Below are 16,485 nucleotides of genomic sequence, written 5' to 3'. Positions count from 1 at the left end.
AACCAATTTTAAGATATGAACCGGAAAGATATATTTGGGGGATTCACATAAATCCAACAAATGTACTCATAATATTAAATCTAAAATTAAAATGACTAAATAAAATTTAGACATAACAAAAACATATTTTACTAGTTTATGTGATGTCTCTTCCCTATTGAATAGGAGTTAATATGTCAGAAGATATAGGCTATCTGCTCCCTAAGAACAATTCTCAGGAAACAAAAGTTGCAATATTATTGCAAGCAGTTAGATTTATATGTGGAATGGAACTGATTAGATGGTTTGGATATTTGGATTCAAAAACTGACAACTTCTTGGAAATATAGGTTGTAATTAGTAAAATTCTTCTTTTTTAGAGAATCGCATGGGATTCAAGGCATACGCCTTGAGGCGTAGCAAGGTGTAAATCAGAAGAATTAAAAAAAATAATAATTGAAGTTTATAAATAATATAAGGAACATATGATTAGTAAAATTCTTCTTTTTTAGAGAATCGCATGGGATTCAAGGCATACGCCTTGAGGCGTAGCAAGGTGTAAATCAGAAGAATTAAAAAAAATAATAATTGAAGTTTATAAATAATATAAGGAACATATGATTAGTAAAATTCTTCTTTTTTAGAGAATCGCATGGGATTCAAGGCATACGCCTTGAGGCGTAGCAAGGTGTAAATCAGAAGAATTAAAAAAAATAATAATTGAAGTTTATAAATAATATAAGGAACATATGATTAGTAAAATTCTTCTTTTTTAGAGAATCGCATGGGATTCAAGGCATACGCCTTGAGGCGTAGCAAGGTGTAAATCAGAAGAATTAAAAAAAATAATAATTGAAGTTTATAAATAATATAAGGAACATATGATTAGTAAAATTCTTCTTTTTTAGAGAATCGCATGGGATTCAAGGCATACGCCTTGAGGCGTAGCAAGGTGTAAATCAGAAGAATTAAAAAAAATAATAATTGAAGTTTATAAATAATATAAGGAACATATGATTAGTAAAATTCTTCTTTTTTAGAGAATCGCATGGGATTCAAGGCATACGCCTTGAGGCGTAGCAAGGTGTAAATCAGAAGAATTAAAAAAAAATATATGACAAACAAAATATAAGCATCCATAAAATAGAAGTCTGTAAGTAATAAATTCCAGCCTTTGACGTTCAACAAAATAATAACTAATCAAGTAACAACCATAAACCTATTTATATTTCCAGTTTCAAAATTCAAATTTTCTCAAAACCTTTTACATTCAACAAAATAATGACTAATCAAATAACAACAATAAACCTTTTTATATTTCCAGTTTCGAAGTTCAAATTTTCTCAAATTGTTCAAATGAACAATCATATGTTTTAAATTATCAAAAATTTTCCATCAAAGTTTCTTTTACTGATGAGATCTTCTAATGAATTGTCCATGTGATTGATACTAGATTCTAGTTACCCAACAAAGGAAACAACTTGGTTTAATCTATGCAAAAAAAAAAGGCTAATAAAAATAAAAGAAATCCATTAGGAAGAGAATTGAGAGGGAAAAATTAGATAGATAGTATTTTCTTATGGAGAAGATAGGAAAAAAAAAATGGAATGACAAGCTTAGGATGCTGTATTTCTAGTCAGGCAGAAGTGTTGAATAAAAAGAAAAAAATTCAACCTGATTTGACCAAGAATAAAAGAAGAGAACGATAAAGGTTCTTTATAGCCCTTGATGCATTGAACTCTTAAAAAACCCCAAGAAAAGCTAAAAACTCTATTTTCTCTAGTAGCTTTTCATTTCAATCTTCTTATTCAGTGCTCAATTACTAAAGTGCCCTTCCCATATGTTTTAAACTAAAAATATAAAATAAAACAATCTTCTTTGCACTAGAGAATCCAATTGTTGTAGGCTCTTTAGGCTCACACCTTTCTACACTTCTCGCCCTGAGGGTTGAGGATACGCCTCTTTGACAAAAGCTTAAAAGCTGAACCTGGATTCCCTACCCACAGTACACCGCAGCTGTAGATCTCACAGTACAGGATCACAATGTGTAGCTGCAATGCATTGTGGGTAGAAAGTTGCGGACAAGAAATCTAGTTTGGCTTAAACCTCAGACCATGGTTATAATGCTTAAAGCCTTTGAGGCAAAAATATGAGCGCTTCACCTCAAAGTGTAAGCCTCGCACCTCAAGACTTAAGCCTTTCAAAATCATGGTTACAACAAGGCCCCTAGGTCAGTGCTATCAAAGAAACCAGAGACTCAAGGAGTGCCTCACTACACTAACCCACAACATATTTAAAATAAGATACCCTCCATTTAGTACCCTGTCAATTCATTTGTTTTGAATGTCTTGGGATCCATCTACTTCCAAGGTATTGACTATTGAGGCAAACTTTTCAGAGAAAGTAACAGGAAACGAACCACTACAGATAGCAAGTACACCATGGATAAAAATCTAAGCAAGCTTAATAGGATGGAAATGTTAATGTCATCTTAAAACAATCACCAATGTGAACTGTAGTTGTCAGGAAAGAAGCCACTGCTACAATCAAGTCTTTTGTTATTATAGAATGATGGATATCAACGTAACATGGAAAAATGATTAATTTACAATGGATAATTATTGCAAAAACTCCGATAAGAAGATAAAATAACAAATGGCTAATCCAAGAAATGGATTTCCAACATTTTGGCTGCCAAATATGAGAAATGGTTGTCATTGAGACAGAACCTTGTTTTTCATCTAAAATATTATATCAAGATGTTGGTGTTAAATGGCATTAATATACATTGAGTATGCTGTGCTCAGCTGATGATAACGTAATCTGCACCATCTGTAAGAAAATCTCCAGCCTTCGAGGGTAAACTGTTTCTAGGAACATTTTCCCGGACTTGTGCATGAGTCTCCGCCTCATGCTGAAACATCTTAACAAGCTCTTGGAGCTCCAACTTCCTCACTTCAACCTTTTCTTCTGTAATGGGCTCTTTCAATCCAAGGTAGAGTGTTGCAGCTGAAATTAGGAGAATTCCTACCAGGACAAGTAAACCAGAGAACAAAGCAAATGCGTATGGTGTATGCTCAGCTCCAGGAATCCCATCTACATTGATCCCAAACAGCCCGGTAATGATGGATAGAACAAGACCACAACCACCAAAAACAGCCAAATTATGTGTTATACGGAGGCTTCTATCCTGGAAGTAGCATGTGCAAAACAAGGAATTCATGATACCAAACAGGTAAAAACAAGACAAGTGAAATGTGCATGGAAGGTCTCATTGTTGTGCATCTAAAATAACAATACAGCATTCATTTGTGCATGCCTAAGTATATGGAATACAAATTTACATATAATTAATGCATAAATGCTTGGTATGAGGGTAAAATCTCAGGCTGACAAAATGAGAATGTGGATTCGAGTTTGAGAATTGGGTAATGAGTTTTGCACCAGTTCTTGTCTTACCTGCAACCACGCCCGCACATTGCCCTGCATGACATCTTGAATAGTAAACAAACGGCCACGAACTGCTTCTTGCTCCTCAATCATTTCCCTTGTACTCTTCTTTATTCCCTCCAACAAACTTCTTGTTGCATTCCCCTTCAAATGTTGGAGTAGTTCATACACAATTTCTTCCCTTGCATGAAGTGACCATTTAACCCTAATTACCTGCCAATTGAAAAACAAAAAAACAAAAATTGATGGTAAATTCATAATTAATTCAAGTCATATGCCAATACTTGGGACGTTCTCCATATATTTGTATTTGGGGAATCCCAAGTGTTGAGTTTTGGGCTGATATTACTTGTTTCTATATACATAGCATAGTTAGGGAGTTATTGGGCCTTAGGCCCATTAGTTTATGCTTTAAGTGTGCTTATTCAGTTCTTACATGTAGCCAACTTACTAGGGGCATATTTGTCTTTGTACCCTCTTTTATTGTGAGTATATAATCTAATGAAAGAGGCAGCCAGACCTAATTTTGGCTTCTCCCATTCTCTTCTCTCTCTCTTTTCTTTCTTTCTAAGCAGAAACCTTTTCTTCTCTTTCTTTTCTTCTTTCTTTCACAGATTTTATATCAAAACAGGTCATCCAAACTTTTCTACTCCAAGAAAGTGATGCTATCAAAGGGCAATACAAACTTAGTTACCCCTTCAAATTTCCCAATCAGAGTACTAATCTTGGAGGTACAAAGGCCACATGTTGGTAAGAGTTTCTAGCAACAATTGATACAAGGATACAGAAGCATGGAACAGAGGTTCTGGGATGGTGCAAATGGTCTTAAGGAGAAGGGACCAGGATATCACTAGCTGTAAAGTTTGATCAAGTGACCCAAAGAGGGATGTTGAAGTCTATCTGTAGTTGTTAGATTGACACAGTCTGGTGTCTTTTGTATATTAATTTTAAACCATTCTCTATATTATTTAGTTATTTATTTATTGTCCTCTATATTAATTTTAAACCATTCTCTATATTATTTAGTTATTTATTTATTGTCCTCTACTAAGAGGGATGCAAGTAATGTAATACAAATTGTATAATATAAAGGGACATAAAAGGAACACGCATGGGAAAAAACAGCTGGCCTAAGCTGTTGGATGCATGACATCTTCACATTATTATTCCTTCTTTATTCTAATCAATAAAGCATCAACAAACAATAAAAAGATAAAAAGTGCTGCCACCTCTAGTATTGTCACTTGGTCAGAAATATTATGCAAGCCTCTGATTAAGCAGGACCCTTCATTTCTATAGCAGAATTGCACCTCAAGCAATCTCAAAGATGCCACCTTCACCTTACTCTACTAGTCCAATTACTTTGTGTTTACTAATGGTCTAAATATATTTGAAGGTATGAGTAGAAGGCATGCCTTAATGGTTAAACCTTTCAATGACTCCTTAAATGCAGATTAATGATGACCTGCACCTTGAGGTAATTTGCTTGACTACATTCCATGACAAATATTTGTCATGAGCAAAGATTCAATTATGAGATGTCTGACTTGCAGTCATGTCACTTGGAGAAGTGGAAACACTATGGCCTTTCTATGGCGGACCTGTTGGCTTTGCTTTCCTGACTCATAGACTAATAGTCTAATACTTAGGATGCAGAGGCATCATGGCCCTGCCACCCTTGACACACTGTTGTCTTTGCCCTCCTGACTCTGAGATTAATACTTGCCCCTTCCTTCTTGGAAACACTGTTGCCTCAGCCTTCCTGTTTCAGGGCACCAAGGTCTAATAGACCCAAGACAAGGGGCACTGAGCAAAGGCTAACCAGTCTGCCACATTGCCACATAGGTTTGTTAAATGGCTTAGGAGCTTAAACATGGACTCTCATTCTTTTCATTTCTTTTCCTTTTCTTAAGGGAGAGGAGGTTCATGTGCGTCCAAAATCTTGCATCTACTACACTCTTTCATGTGGCAAGTTGTAGGGGTGATCAATCTTCCACAGTGCCACGTAGGTTTGTAGGTCCAAAATCTTGCACCTACAAATATATCAGACTAAAGACAAAGCATTATGCAACCGGTTTACCATTTATATGGATGATTATCAGACCAATTATATGGATTTCAAAGTTTACCACTTCAAGAAATTCTTTGAAGGTGTTCCTTGTTAGGGCACTAGAGAACCTTCAAATATGCTGTCTCCAAGGATGTCCGTAAGCACCACAAAGAACTTAGATCCAGGATAACTTGAAACACAAAAGAATTCTTCAGGCAACAAGGATGTGAAAGGTATGAATCCAAGCCAAGTGGTCAGTGCCAGGGGTGATCATGGGCTGAACCAGGCTTAGCACCTAGTAAGGGGCTTAATATAAATATGTATTACACTTAATATATTATAGAATATTATATACAATTCCAGGGCCATGCTAGGAATGATCACCCCTAGTGACTGCTTAAAGTGACTACAACAAAAGTATCCTCCAGTCAACTATCAGAAAGGTAAAATGCTGTTGACTCTTTTATAATATTTGTGTCTTCGGTTATGCCCATTTAAACAACTAAATATTCCAGTCTATCAATAAGATGACAGTGACCCAAAAAGAATGGATGAAAATATACCTGTCTTGATAACCTTCTGATTTCTTGGTTCATAATTACGCTGAATAGATTCATATCTTCATGGTTCCTCCTATTCACAAGTACGAAGTACTTATTTTACAGGTAAACCACAAAAGATAACAGAATATGCAGAATAAAATTTCTTTAGTACAAAATAGCAGAATGAATATCATTACTTGTCCATAAACTTCAACTCAACTTCATCTGATGCTCCAAATATCAACTTACGGAATAACCTAAAAGAAACAAAAGAATCAAAGAAGAAAGGCATAACCATTTGATAGTGCTACAGTAGTAACACTAAATTTGTTGATGAAATCCAGTTTTCTTTTATTCAAAAAAACAAAATCTTGTCATCTAAAAGAAGCAATCCCTTCTATAGTTTAGGCCAGAAGAGGAGCATATTTGTCACCTATCATCCCATCGAGAAAGGCGACTAGCTAGATATGCAATGACTTCATGAATTGTTCTTGGCGCGTTAGTACCACCAGCAGAAAGAAGCTCCTGAGCCAAGGCACACCATCAAACTACAAAGTGAAAATTATAGCATATAGGAAATGCTAATGTGTATAAATAAGTCCTTACTGAGAATACAAATTTGAAAAGACTTTGCCAAGCATGAAACCTGAATTTCAGTGATACCCAACACGTTTATGTTTGATGCAGATCCTTTTACATGCAATGCAGTTATTAAAAAGTTCTGTGCTTGCCAAGATCGAAGAACAATGGGGATGTCATCAACATATGGATCACCTACCGAGTGCCCTAATAGCTCAAACAATAGACCACCTGCAACCCTAACTGGGATCTGATTTATAAACAATAATCATTAGTTCATTACTAATCAGTCCAACAAAACCAATCAATAACAGTCCAATACCAAAAGTTCTTGTAAATTACACATCTCAATACCAAAACAATACCTGTTTATTAATTGAAGAGAAAAGTAGCAGAGAAAAGAAGCATAAGATGGCATGAAAATAAAGATCAAAATAATGTAAAGGAGCAATGGTGTTGTCTGTAATTATTTTCTTTTAATCCTGATACCTTTGCCATTCAAAGTCTAGTATCCATGAAAGGATGTGGGTGCCTAGGGAATTTTTTGACTGACAAATGTGACACCATTTAATTGTTGGCATAGCCATAATATTAAAGATGTAATTTGCAACAATTATATCACTTGGAGTAATTGGCTGCCTGGCCCACTTTTACAACATCTTGGACTTCACTATAAAAAATCCAAAGCCACTATAATGTAAACCGGTATTATATGGACATGGTGTACAAGAAATTTTAATCTCTCTTTATTTAAAATTTTTCATATAGATGTTATAATGGTACAGAATTATAGTGTCCTATAGTCAGCAGCCACATACAAGAAATAACACAACCTGAGCAGACCTGGATTTTGATTAACTTTTAATTTCAATCCACCCAAAGTTGCACTCCCCCATAACTTGGAACATCCATGTTTCACATGTATATTCTTCAGTAATCCACCTACTGTTTAGGCTAGGAAATGACTCAGCTCAGCCTTAATCCCAACTATTTGGGGTCAGCTACATGAATCCTGTTGCACTATTGTGCTCTATCAAGAGTTGGTTTCTGTCAAAATTTAAGTCCAAAAATCATTTCTTGCCACTTCAGACTATGCTTTCTTTCATCTTCCCCTTTCTCTTTTAGAGCCTTCTACTTTCACTAAGTTAATCATTCTCATTGGTGGTCATTAGTCATCTACACAAAACCAAACCATTGCAGTTAACCTTCCCTCATCTTTTCACTAACTGGAGCTACTCTGAAGTCCTCTCTAATGTGCTCATTCTGATTGTGTCCTTTCTGTCACTGCCACTAATCCATCTCAATATCCTTATCTCGGCTAAACTCATTTTCTAAACATTTTCTTGCTTGATCACCCAGTAATCTGTCCCGTATAGAAAAGATGGTCTTATAATTGTGTTAAATTTTTTTTCTTTTAGTCTTATTGGCATATGTTGGATGCATAGCATGCCAAATGCAACTCTTTACTCCTACCATCATGCTCTAATTCTATGGGCAACATCCTCATTAATTTCTCCTATTATAGATGAACTTTAATGATTCAGAATGAACCAACTCTTAAATCTCTATGGCTTCCCCGTGCAGCCACCCTACTGCTTCTCCAATCCCAACACTGGAGCTTTCTCTTATTGGTTTCTTTTTCTTATCATACTTCAAAATGTACTTCTATTTTCTTTACTTTGATACATCGGTTCAATAATTCCTAACAAGGGATAGATTGAGGAGGATGTTGCCCACAGAATTAGAGCAGGAAGGAAAAAATGGAGGGGTGCATCTGCATTCTTATGTCATAGGCGAATACCACTCAAATCAAAAGGAAAATTTTATAAAACAGTTGTAAGGCCAACAATGCTGCATGGAGCAGAGTATTGGGCAGGCAAAAAACAAAAATGCCCAAAAAACAAGTGTGGCAGAGATACATATACTGAGATGGATGAGTGGGGAAAAAAAACTAGAAAGGAAAAGGTCAGAAATGAAGTGATTGGAAGGAACCTACGAATAGCTCCAATAGGTGGCAAAATGAGAAAAGGTAGATTAAGATGGCTTGATCACGTGCATAGAAGACCATCTACAGCACCTGTAAGAAGAAGTGATCTGTTGCAAGTTGAAGTGGCTAGAAGGGCTAGGGGCAGGCCAAAAAGGACATGGTTGAAGTAGTAAGAAATGATTTAAGCACTCATAATTTAACAATGGATATGCACTAAACAGAACATAATGGAAAAACAAGATTCATGTAGTCAACCCCATATAGTTGGGATACAGCTTAGATGATGATGATAATGAGTTTTAACAATGGATATGGCACTGAACATAACAGAATGACAAAACAGGACCATATAGTTTGATGATGTGCATCAAGGGATTTCCATATATTTCTCACCTGACTTTGGATTTGTCACACGTTCTATGCGCATTGTGATTATCATAAATGCTTTTGTGCCTTATCAGTTAAACATCTCTCTTATTTATTTATTTTTTTACCAATAACTGTAAGCTTTCATTAAGATTAGGAAAATGGAATGGTACAAGGAGTAAATGTACATATAAAGACAGTGAGAGATAAAAAGCTTATCTCTCCCCTTGACAGTACCCCCTTCTTACAATTGTGCCCAGAATAGATCTTGTCGTCCCACCCCTTGTTTGGCTAATGTATCTGCAAAGGAATTAGCACTATGCTTGCACCAACTGAAGGAAACTTCCATGTCCCTTGTTAAACATCTCTCTTATCCTTAGTTGTCAAGGCAACGCCTAGGCGACAAGGCACCCTTGGAAGCTCGCCTTGCCCAGTCGCCAAGCAGTTTTGTATACTGTCTTATAAAATACTTTTATATTGTTACTTTTTTGAGATTATAATTATAAAATAGACATTATTAAACAAAACTATCATTTTTTGTGTTTATGAAATAATTTCTTTTTATTATTTTCTTATTTTTTAGGGTTTAATCTACACAAATATTGCTAACTGCTGTATTGAACCCCCAAGGACTTCAGAATCTGAACCAATAACTAAGGGAAAAACTTCTTCCATCTTTTCTTTTCTTCTTTTCCTATAACAAAAATAGGGGTTCAGTCCCCATGCTTTTTGAATTTTCGTTTCTTTCTTCTTTTTCTTCTCATAAATATGTTGATTTTCTAGACTTAAACATGAAGTTTATAATTTTCTTACGAAAATTATGGATAGTTATTAAGGAAAGATGGTTATGGAACCTAGGGAACTACCTAGGATATGTATTTTTTACTTAAAAAAATCCATCGCCTAGGCAACTAGGCGACAAGGCGCCCCCCTGTCGCCTAGCCTTGCCTTGGCATCTTGAAAACTATGCTCTTATCTTGTTGAGTGCAAGAATAACACTCAAACCAGTATTTGATGAACATGAAGTATCTGCACTTGCAGTTGAAAAATAAGATTCTAAAAGCGATCTCTGCTTCTTCTAACGTAGCAGGAGCATTGATATTACTACTATAATTACATGGTTCTTCTCAATGTTCAGAGAACCAAACTGGGCATAGAATCGGAAAAGGGAGAGGTTTACGGGTCAGAGGTTCGACTGAGGTCGAACTGGAGGTTGAACCGTGACGACATGGCATATACATATATATACTACGAGTCATATAAATACTATATATAATACATTTTACAACTTTTAATATATTTAAATATGGTGGATGGATGGTAAGCTTCCTAATTTTTAAAACAAATGACTAGGGTTCAAGCCTTTTAATTTACATTTACTTTAAAATACGTGCATAATAATGTAATGTGTATAATAAAGAGTCATTAATTAATATAAGTAAAGTGGTGGTTTAGTGGTAATTAATTAATCTATGAAAATAAGAGGTCTTGGGTTCAAATCTTGTTAACAACATTTTAAAATTTCATTTATGTATGGACCCGGGCGGATTCATGAAACCAGGGCTGGTTCACCGGTTTTCTGGTTAAACCGGCCAGTTGGCCGGTTTTCACCGGGTTTTGAACAATTCCGGTTATTGGGGTGCAGCCAAACCGGTTAGTGCCCCAGGTCACAATTCGGCCGGCCGGTCCGTTTTTCTAAAAATTGGTTCTTATAATACTCTTTTTTTTGGTAAATATCATTATCATCAGAGCTTAATACTATTACTTACTGACAGCATTATTCTTTTTACACAACAGGAATGCATTTGGAAACAAGGGTAAGGACAAAAGGGCATTTGGACATCTCTCTCAACAATCCTTTTTTGTTCAAGGTCATCATAATCATCTAAGCCTTGTCCCAACTATATGGGGTTGGCTACATGAATTCTGTCCAGCATTCCATTCTGTTCAGTGCCATATCCATGGTTAAATTGCAGGTGCCTAAATGGTTTCTTATTACTTCCACCCAACTCCTTTTCTGCCTACCCCTAGCTCTTCTAGTCCCTTCAACTTGTAATAGGCCACCCTTTCTAACAGGTTCTGTAGGTGTTCAAGGTCTGCAATCTAATTGTGGCAGTTGATTAACTTTTACAATCTACAAAATGCTGAATGAATATTGAATGGACATTCATACACAAATTATTTGTTGGTATTCTGATAAAGCATTATTTATGATGAATGTTCAGGTTAAAGGAAGAAAGATAAGTCAATACTCAATAGATAGGGATTATTGAAGTGGATAGTAGCTTATCTTGGGAGAAAGACAATGCCAGCCCTTTCCATTATTTTCTTTACAGTATGCTTCATATCCCACTCCCCATCATCAGAATGTGTTAATGAATTAAGTGACAAAATTTTCAGCTCCAATTTCTTTTTCTTGATAACATTTTGAGCTCTAATTATGCTCCAAAACCAATATGCCTGAACAGATGGTGCAAGTTGCAAGGTTCTCAGGTGGACTCTAAAATATCAAGAGGGTTGATATGACTATATATGATGAATAAGGTTACTATAATTCCAAATTTTATTAACTGCACCACTGGTGTTGGTACTAAAGCTAAACAAAATTTTCTTATCTTTAGGAATGCTTACATTTAATTTAATAGTGTTTCATTCATCTATTTTTTGTTGTTTCATTGTAAATTTTCACACCAAAGTAAATGTATAATGCTGGTAGGAGATAAATGCTAATAAATAAACAGTTATAAGCCATGATGTAAATTTCATGTTGACATCTTATACTCTTATATACTAGTAACGGTTATCTGTAAACAAGAACAGGAAATGTATGCAGGACACCAAACGCAGCCTTAATTATGATTTTAGCCTAAGAAATTGCAAATGTGAACTATGATCCCCAACAATTGGCACATTGATGGCCATCCCCATCTTAGTTAGTTTCATTATATGCCATCTACTACATTCTTTATAGTAGCATTCATAAAAACAAATCCTATCAAACTGAAAAGTTAAGATTTCAAAGGTTAAATAAGAATTCACCTCATACAGAAGGTGCTTCATTCTGTCACTAATCAGCTGACTTTCGTCTCTCAAAGCAATACTGATGGCAGGATGTAACCACTGAGCATTACGCAGCCATGCATCAATGGCTGGGTGACCTGCTGTCACATGACACCACCATGTGGGCCCTGCTGGCCGTTCCCAGTAAGGAGCTGCTAAATCTGCAACAGTGAGATCATCCTTATCCTCTGGGAACTCAATCTGCTGTGAGGCCCAGCCTGCATCAATTTGCACTGTTTGGACAAGCTGAGAAATCCTGGCCCATCCAATTGGTATCCAGTGACTTCCTACAATTTTTTCCATGGTAGGAAAATGGCCTGAATGGTTATCCTGGCAAACTTTGGGATCATCCAAAGGAATGCTACCACTAGCTCCAAATCTGGAAATGGAACCAGAGTCTAGTGAGTTGTTCCTGTTTACATTTGGTGCTTCAGTAAATGCACATCTAGGTGACAAAGGCCTTTCTGGATCTTCCCCATCTATTTTTTCTGCTGATTGGATCTTTGGGACAGATTTTAACCTAATTGTCTTCCTTTGGCCTCTAACAAATTCAAAAGCGCAAATAAGTCCATCTGTCCAAAGATCACTCCCAGGTAGTAAATCTCTAGTATAACTTTTATGGTTCTCTTGCTTCTTCATTTTGTTGCCCAGGGAGGCTGAGTGATCATAGCCCATGCCACTCATGTTGGATTCCATCTACTGAAAGCAACCAAAAGCATCAGTAAATAGTATCCTCAATTTTCATTCAAAAGGAAACTTGAGAGTATGAAAATTATATTCCTCTATTAAAAGTAACAATATTAAAAGGACCTGGAAGAAATTCGCTATGGAAATCTATTTTCTTAAAATCTTAGTTAGTAATCCTGGAACACATTTCAAGATCCATAGAGAAGGTGAACTAGGTTCTGTTGCTCACTTTGCCTTACAATAGACAAGTGCAGTATTGCCATCTAATTTCCATGGTGCAAATGCCCAGAAGTTCATAAACAGAAATAAACCTTAGATGTAGAACTGAGTTTTATGGATAGTTTTGGCTAACAATAGTCAGATGCAGATTTGGCACCCCATATTCATGCTGCAAACACCCCATAAATTCCTAAAAAGAAATCAACTTTGGCTTCACCTTACAAAAAGAAATTACCGGGTGCATTCAACTAGAAAACAATTTATTTTCATTTAAGTGATTCTTCAATTCCTTGGCTCCTTGCCTATCCTCTTGTCCCAGTTTTGCAGTTTTCTTTCTAACTACTTCTCATAGATATGCACACTTAAGGTCATAACTATAAGTTTAAAAGGAAAAGAGAAAAAGTGACTACTTCTACATCAGGCAAGTGTGGTTTGTAAAAACTTACAATAAAGTTAAGGTCATAACCATCAAAAAGTGTGGTTTGTAAAAACTTAAGGTCATAACTATCAATAAAGTTTAAAAGGAAAAGAGAATAAGTGACTACTTCTACATCAGGCAAGTGTGGTTTGTAAAAACTTACATATTTAATACTTGTTTCAGTGAAACTTGGGATAACAAACATCAATTAAAATCTATGAGGATTTGTCACCTCATGTTAATAATGGTTGCCTAGAAATTTCCTAAAAGGAAACCAATTTCAGTTTCACCTCACAAAATTACTGAGCATATTCAGCTAGAAAACAATTCGTTTTCATTTAAGTGATTCCTCACTATACTGCCTATCCTTTTTTCCTACTTTTGCAGTTTTGGTTCTAACTACATGTCATAGACATTAAGGATGCAACTTGAACGGGCTCAGGTTGGGCTTTTGTCAAATTTTAAATGGGCCCAGTCTGAAGGCCCAAGCCCAAAGCAGTGTAAAATGCTAGCTCGGGCCAACCCAAGTTGACCCCTAATAGACATGCATGCATAAGGTTATCTCTAAAAAAAGTTTAAAATGAGAAAAAAAAAAAAGGAAAAATGACTATTTCTACAACAGGGAAGTTTGGTTCAAAACCACTTAAGGATTTGAGTGAAACTTGGGATGCACTCTAAATAAATAACCATCAATTAAAATCTATGAAGATTTGTACCATTTACTTTCTATTTCCCTTCACTCTAGAATCCAAACTCTACATCTACCCCTGGGCCGCACTAACAGATCATCAGTTACCCATTATAGCGTTTTCAGGTATCATCAAAATCCCTGAAAAGACAGCTTTCTTGTAATTATTAGTACCGCCCTTGCCATTCATAACAGCTTGCAAGTAACGGTGTAGTATATTAGATTCTGTCACTTGGAGAAATATTATAAATTTTTGATAGCTGAGTTTCAATATAAGATAAAATTTGGACAAGAAAGAGACCTCAACGCACTAAAAACAGGTACATATCCGGATTCCAGTGTCAAGGATGCTGTGGGTATTATTTTGGGTTATTCCAAAACAAATATGTGTCCGCTAAATGAACGGAAGAGACCACTGATCTTCTCAGACATGTTTATGGTGGGTAGAATCCACCAAGGATGTCAAACCTCATGTTCGTCATACTTCTAATGGCATTTCTGCAAAATTCTGTTAATCACTTGGAAAAAAAGAAGGAAAACAAAATTAGTAATGGTCCAAATAAAAGGTACAGGCTCTGCTTTTAAGAGAAATACTGAATGTAAAAATAACTGACAGGAAAATACACCACCAGCCACTACTGAAGCATCACCTCCAACTCCACAAGCTAGCAGAGATTTCCATCAATCATGGAACTTGCTGGGGTTTTTCCTCCAAGCCGTATCCAAACACCCAGAGCAAAGAAACCCACTTATATAAAAGCAACCTAACTATAAGTACAACCAGAAAGCCAATTCAGTAAATGAAAATATCATAGAAGAAAAACATAAATTGAATATGAATTCATACTCTAATCATATCCATACCACAATAAGGTGACGAGAAGAGGAGTAATTTACAACAAAACAGAAAGAATAAGTGAACAAAGAGACAGGATTAGATTAAGTAAGGAGAGAAGAAGTTACCTGTGAAAGATAGAAAGCGAATGATTCTTTTCCATCGAATTGGCTGGAGAAAGACCAGTCACAAGACTCATAACCACTTACTTCCAGTGCTGGAATCAATTCTCATCTGGAAGGTTTCTCAAAAGAGAGAACTACAATTTTCCGCTTCATTATGAGGCTCATATCGCTATACCGTCTAAAATTTAAGAAATTGTTTGTGAGTGCCTTGCCTCATTTTTCACTTATTACAGGCAAGAACAAGATGCTCACCAGTCGGGCGGGTTAGGCCCGGTTTATGGTAAACCCTGGCCCGACCCTAAAATTTGAGTTTAAGGGATAGGTAAATATGTATATATATAACCCAACTTATTAGGCCTGGGTCCAACTTGAAGATCGAAAATCCAACTTTAACGTTTTGTAAAATTTCGGGCTGGGTCAGATTCAGACTCAAGCTGGGCCCACCCAAATTACACCCCTAGCCCTAACCAACAAATATACTAAATGACCGCTAAAAATAATCTCAAGAAGAAATAAACAACTGCTTACAATTAACCATAAAATAATTGCAACAACGTAAATGTAAAGTAATTAGTGGATGCATGAGATTTTTCTACCCACGTCATTTTGTATCTGTCTTTAGTCTAGTCTGTGTTGTTTTTTCCCCTCTACCCAAAAAATAATAATAATAATAATAATAAAAAATAGTGTAGTTGGTAAATGTTAGTGAACAATAACTTCTGAAAGTAAATGTTAATGCAATTAATGGAATGCTAATAAAGTTAGTAGCTCAATAAATAGGCCAAGATTTTTTTATCTTGTAGTTTAAAAGAAAAATAGATAAAAATAAAGAACAAGAACTACAAGATAATCATATATTCATGTTTAAATAGTTAGAAAAATGTTAGTAACAGTTAGAAGAGAATTATTGCAAAAACTTGAAAGTAAGAAACAAGAAAAAACAAAGAAAATATGCACACGATTTTTATAGAGGTTATGTAAACCTTGCCTACATCCTCTACCTCAAACACCCTTCGAGGATTCCCATTAACTCAAAAGATGCAAACACGATTTTTATAGAGGTTAGGTAAATCTTGCCTGCATCTTCTACCTCAAATAAGGGTGTCAATGGACCAGTTTTGGATTGGATCCCGTCCAGTCCAAAACCAATTTGGATGAATTAGATAGACCAACAAGACATATTGGATTGGACCTGGTCCATCCGTAACAAATTTATATTGGATTGGATTGGATTAAGCCAATATTTGGTCCATTGATATAAGATAAGAATATATCTGTCAATGGACCGGGTTTGGGTTGAAACCAATCTAAATCAAAATAAATTTGAACATATTGGATGGTCCAGACATTGAATTGGACCAGTCCAAATTGGTCCAAAACATTCATTGGATTGGATTGGACCTGGCCCATTTATAATAGACTCACACTTGACCTAGATTGGATTTGACCGAATTCAGTCCAATTGACACCCCTAACCTCAAACATCATTTGAGGATTTCC

General features: G+C 35.7%; 1 protein-coding gene across 32 annotated transcripts; it reads right to left on the bottom strand.

The window, feature by feature from the left end:
• Positions 1–2,517: 2,517 nt before the first annotated feature.
• Positions 2,518–15,195, bottom strand: LOC148862058 (uncharacterized). 32 transcript variants are annotated; one of them, XM_088985224.1, is made up of 10 exons: positions 14,989–15,195; positions 14,640–14,793; positions 14,327–14,533; positions 11,993–12,712; positions 6,668–6,850; positions 6,455–6,546; positions 6,219–6,278; positions 6,043–6,112; positions 3,439–3,642; positions 2,518–3,169 (listed from the first exon to the last, which is right to left on the bottom strand). In XM_088985224.1, the coding sequence occupies exons 4-10, from the start codon at positions 12,707–12,709 to the stop codon at positions 2,783–2,785; spliced, it is 1,713 nt and encodes a 570-aa protein (XP_088841350.1). In that variant the 5' UTR covers positions 12,710–12,712; positions 14,327–14,533; positions 14,640–14,793; positions 14,989–15,195; the 3' UTR covers positions 2,518–2,782. The 32 variants fall into 32 exon arrangements, with proteins under 32 accessions (XP_088841350.1, XP_088841351.1, XP_088841377.1 ...); XM_088985225.1 differs by having other exon boundaries at positions 14,676–14,793; XM_088985251.1 differs by having other exon boundaries at positions 2,518–3,075; positions 14,989–15,184.
• Between the last annotated feature and the right edge of the window lie 1,290 nt (positions 15,196–16,485).

This window comes from Nelumbo lutea, chromosome 4 (assembly GCF_056320005.1).
Source record: "Nelumbo lutea isolate HS-2025 chromosome 4, American lotus-T2T, whole genome shotgun sequence".
In the NCBI taxonomy this organism is placed as follows: Eukaryota; Viridiplantae; Streptophyta; class Magnoliopsida; order Proteales; family Nelumbonaceae; genus Nelumbo; species Nelumbo lutea.
The sequence above is the reverse complement of the archived record's forward strand: the minus strand, read 5'-3'. Positions and strand labels throughout refer to the sequence as shown.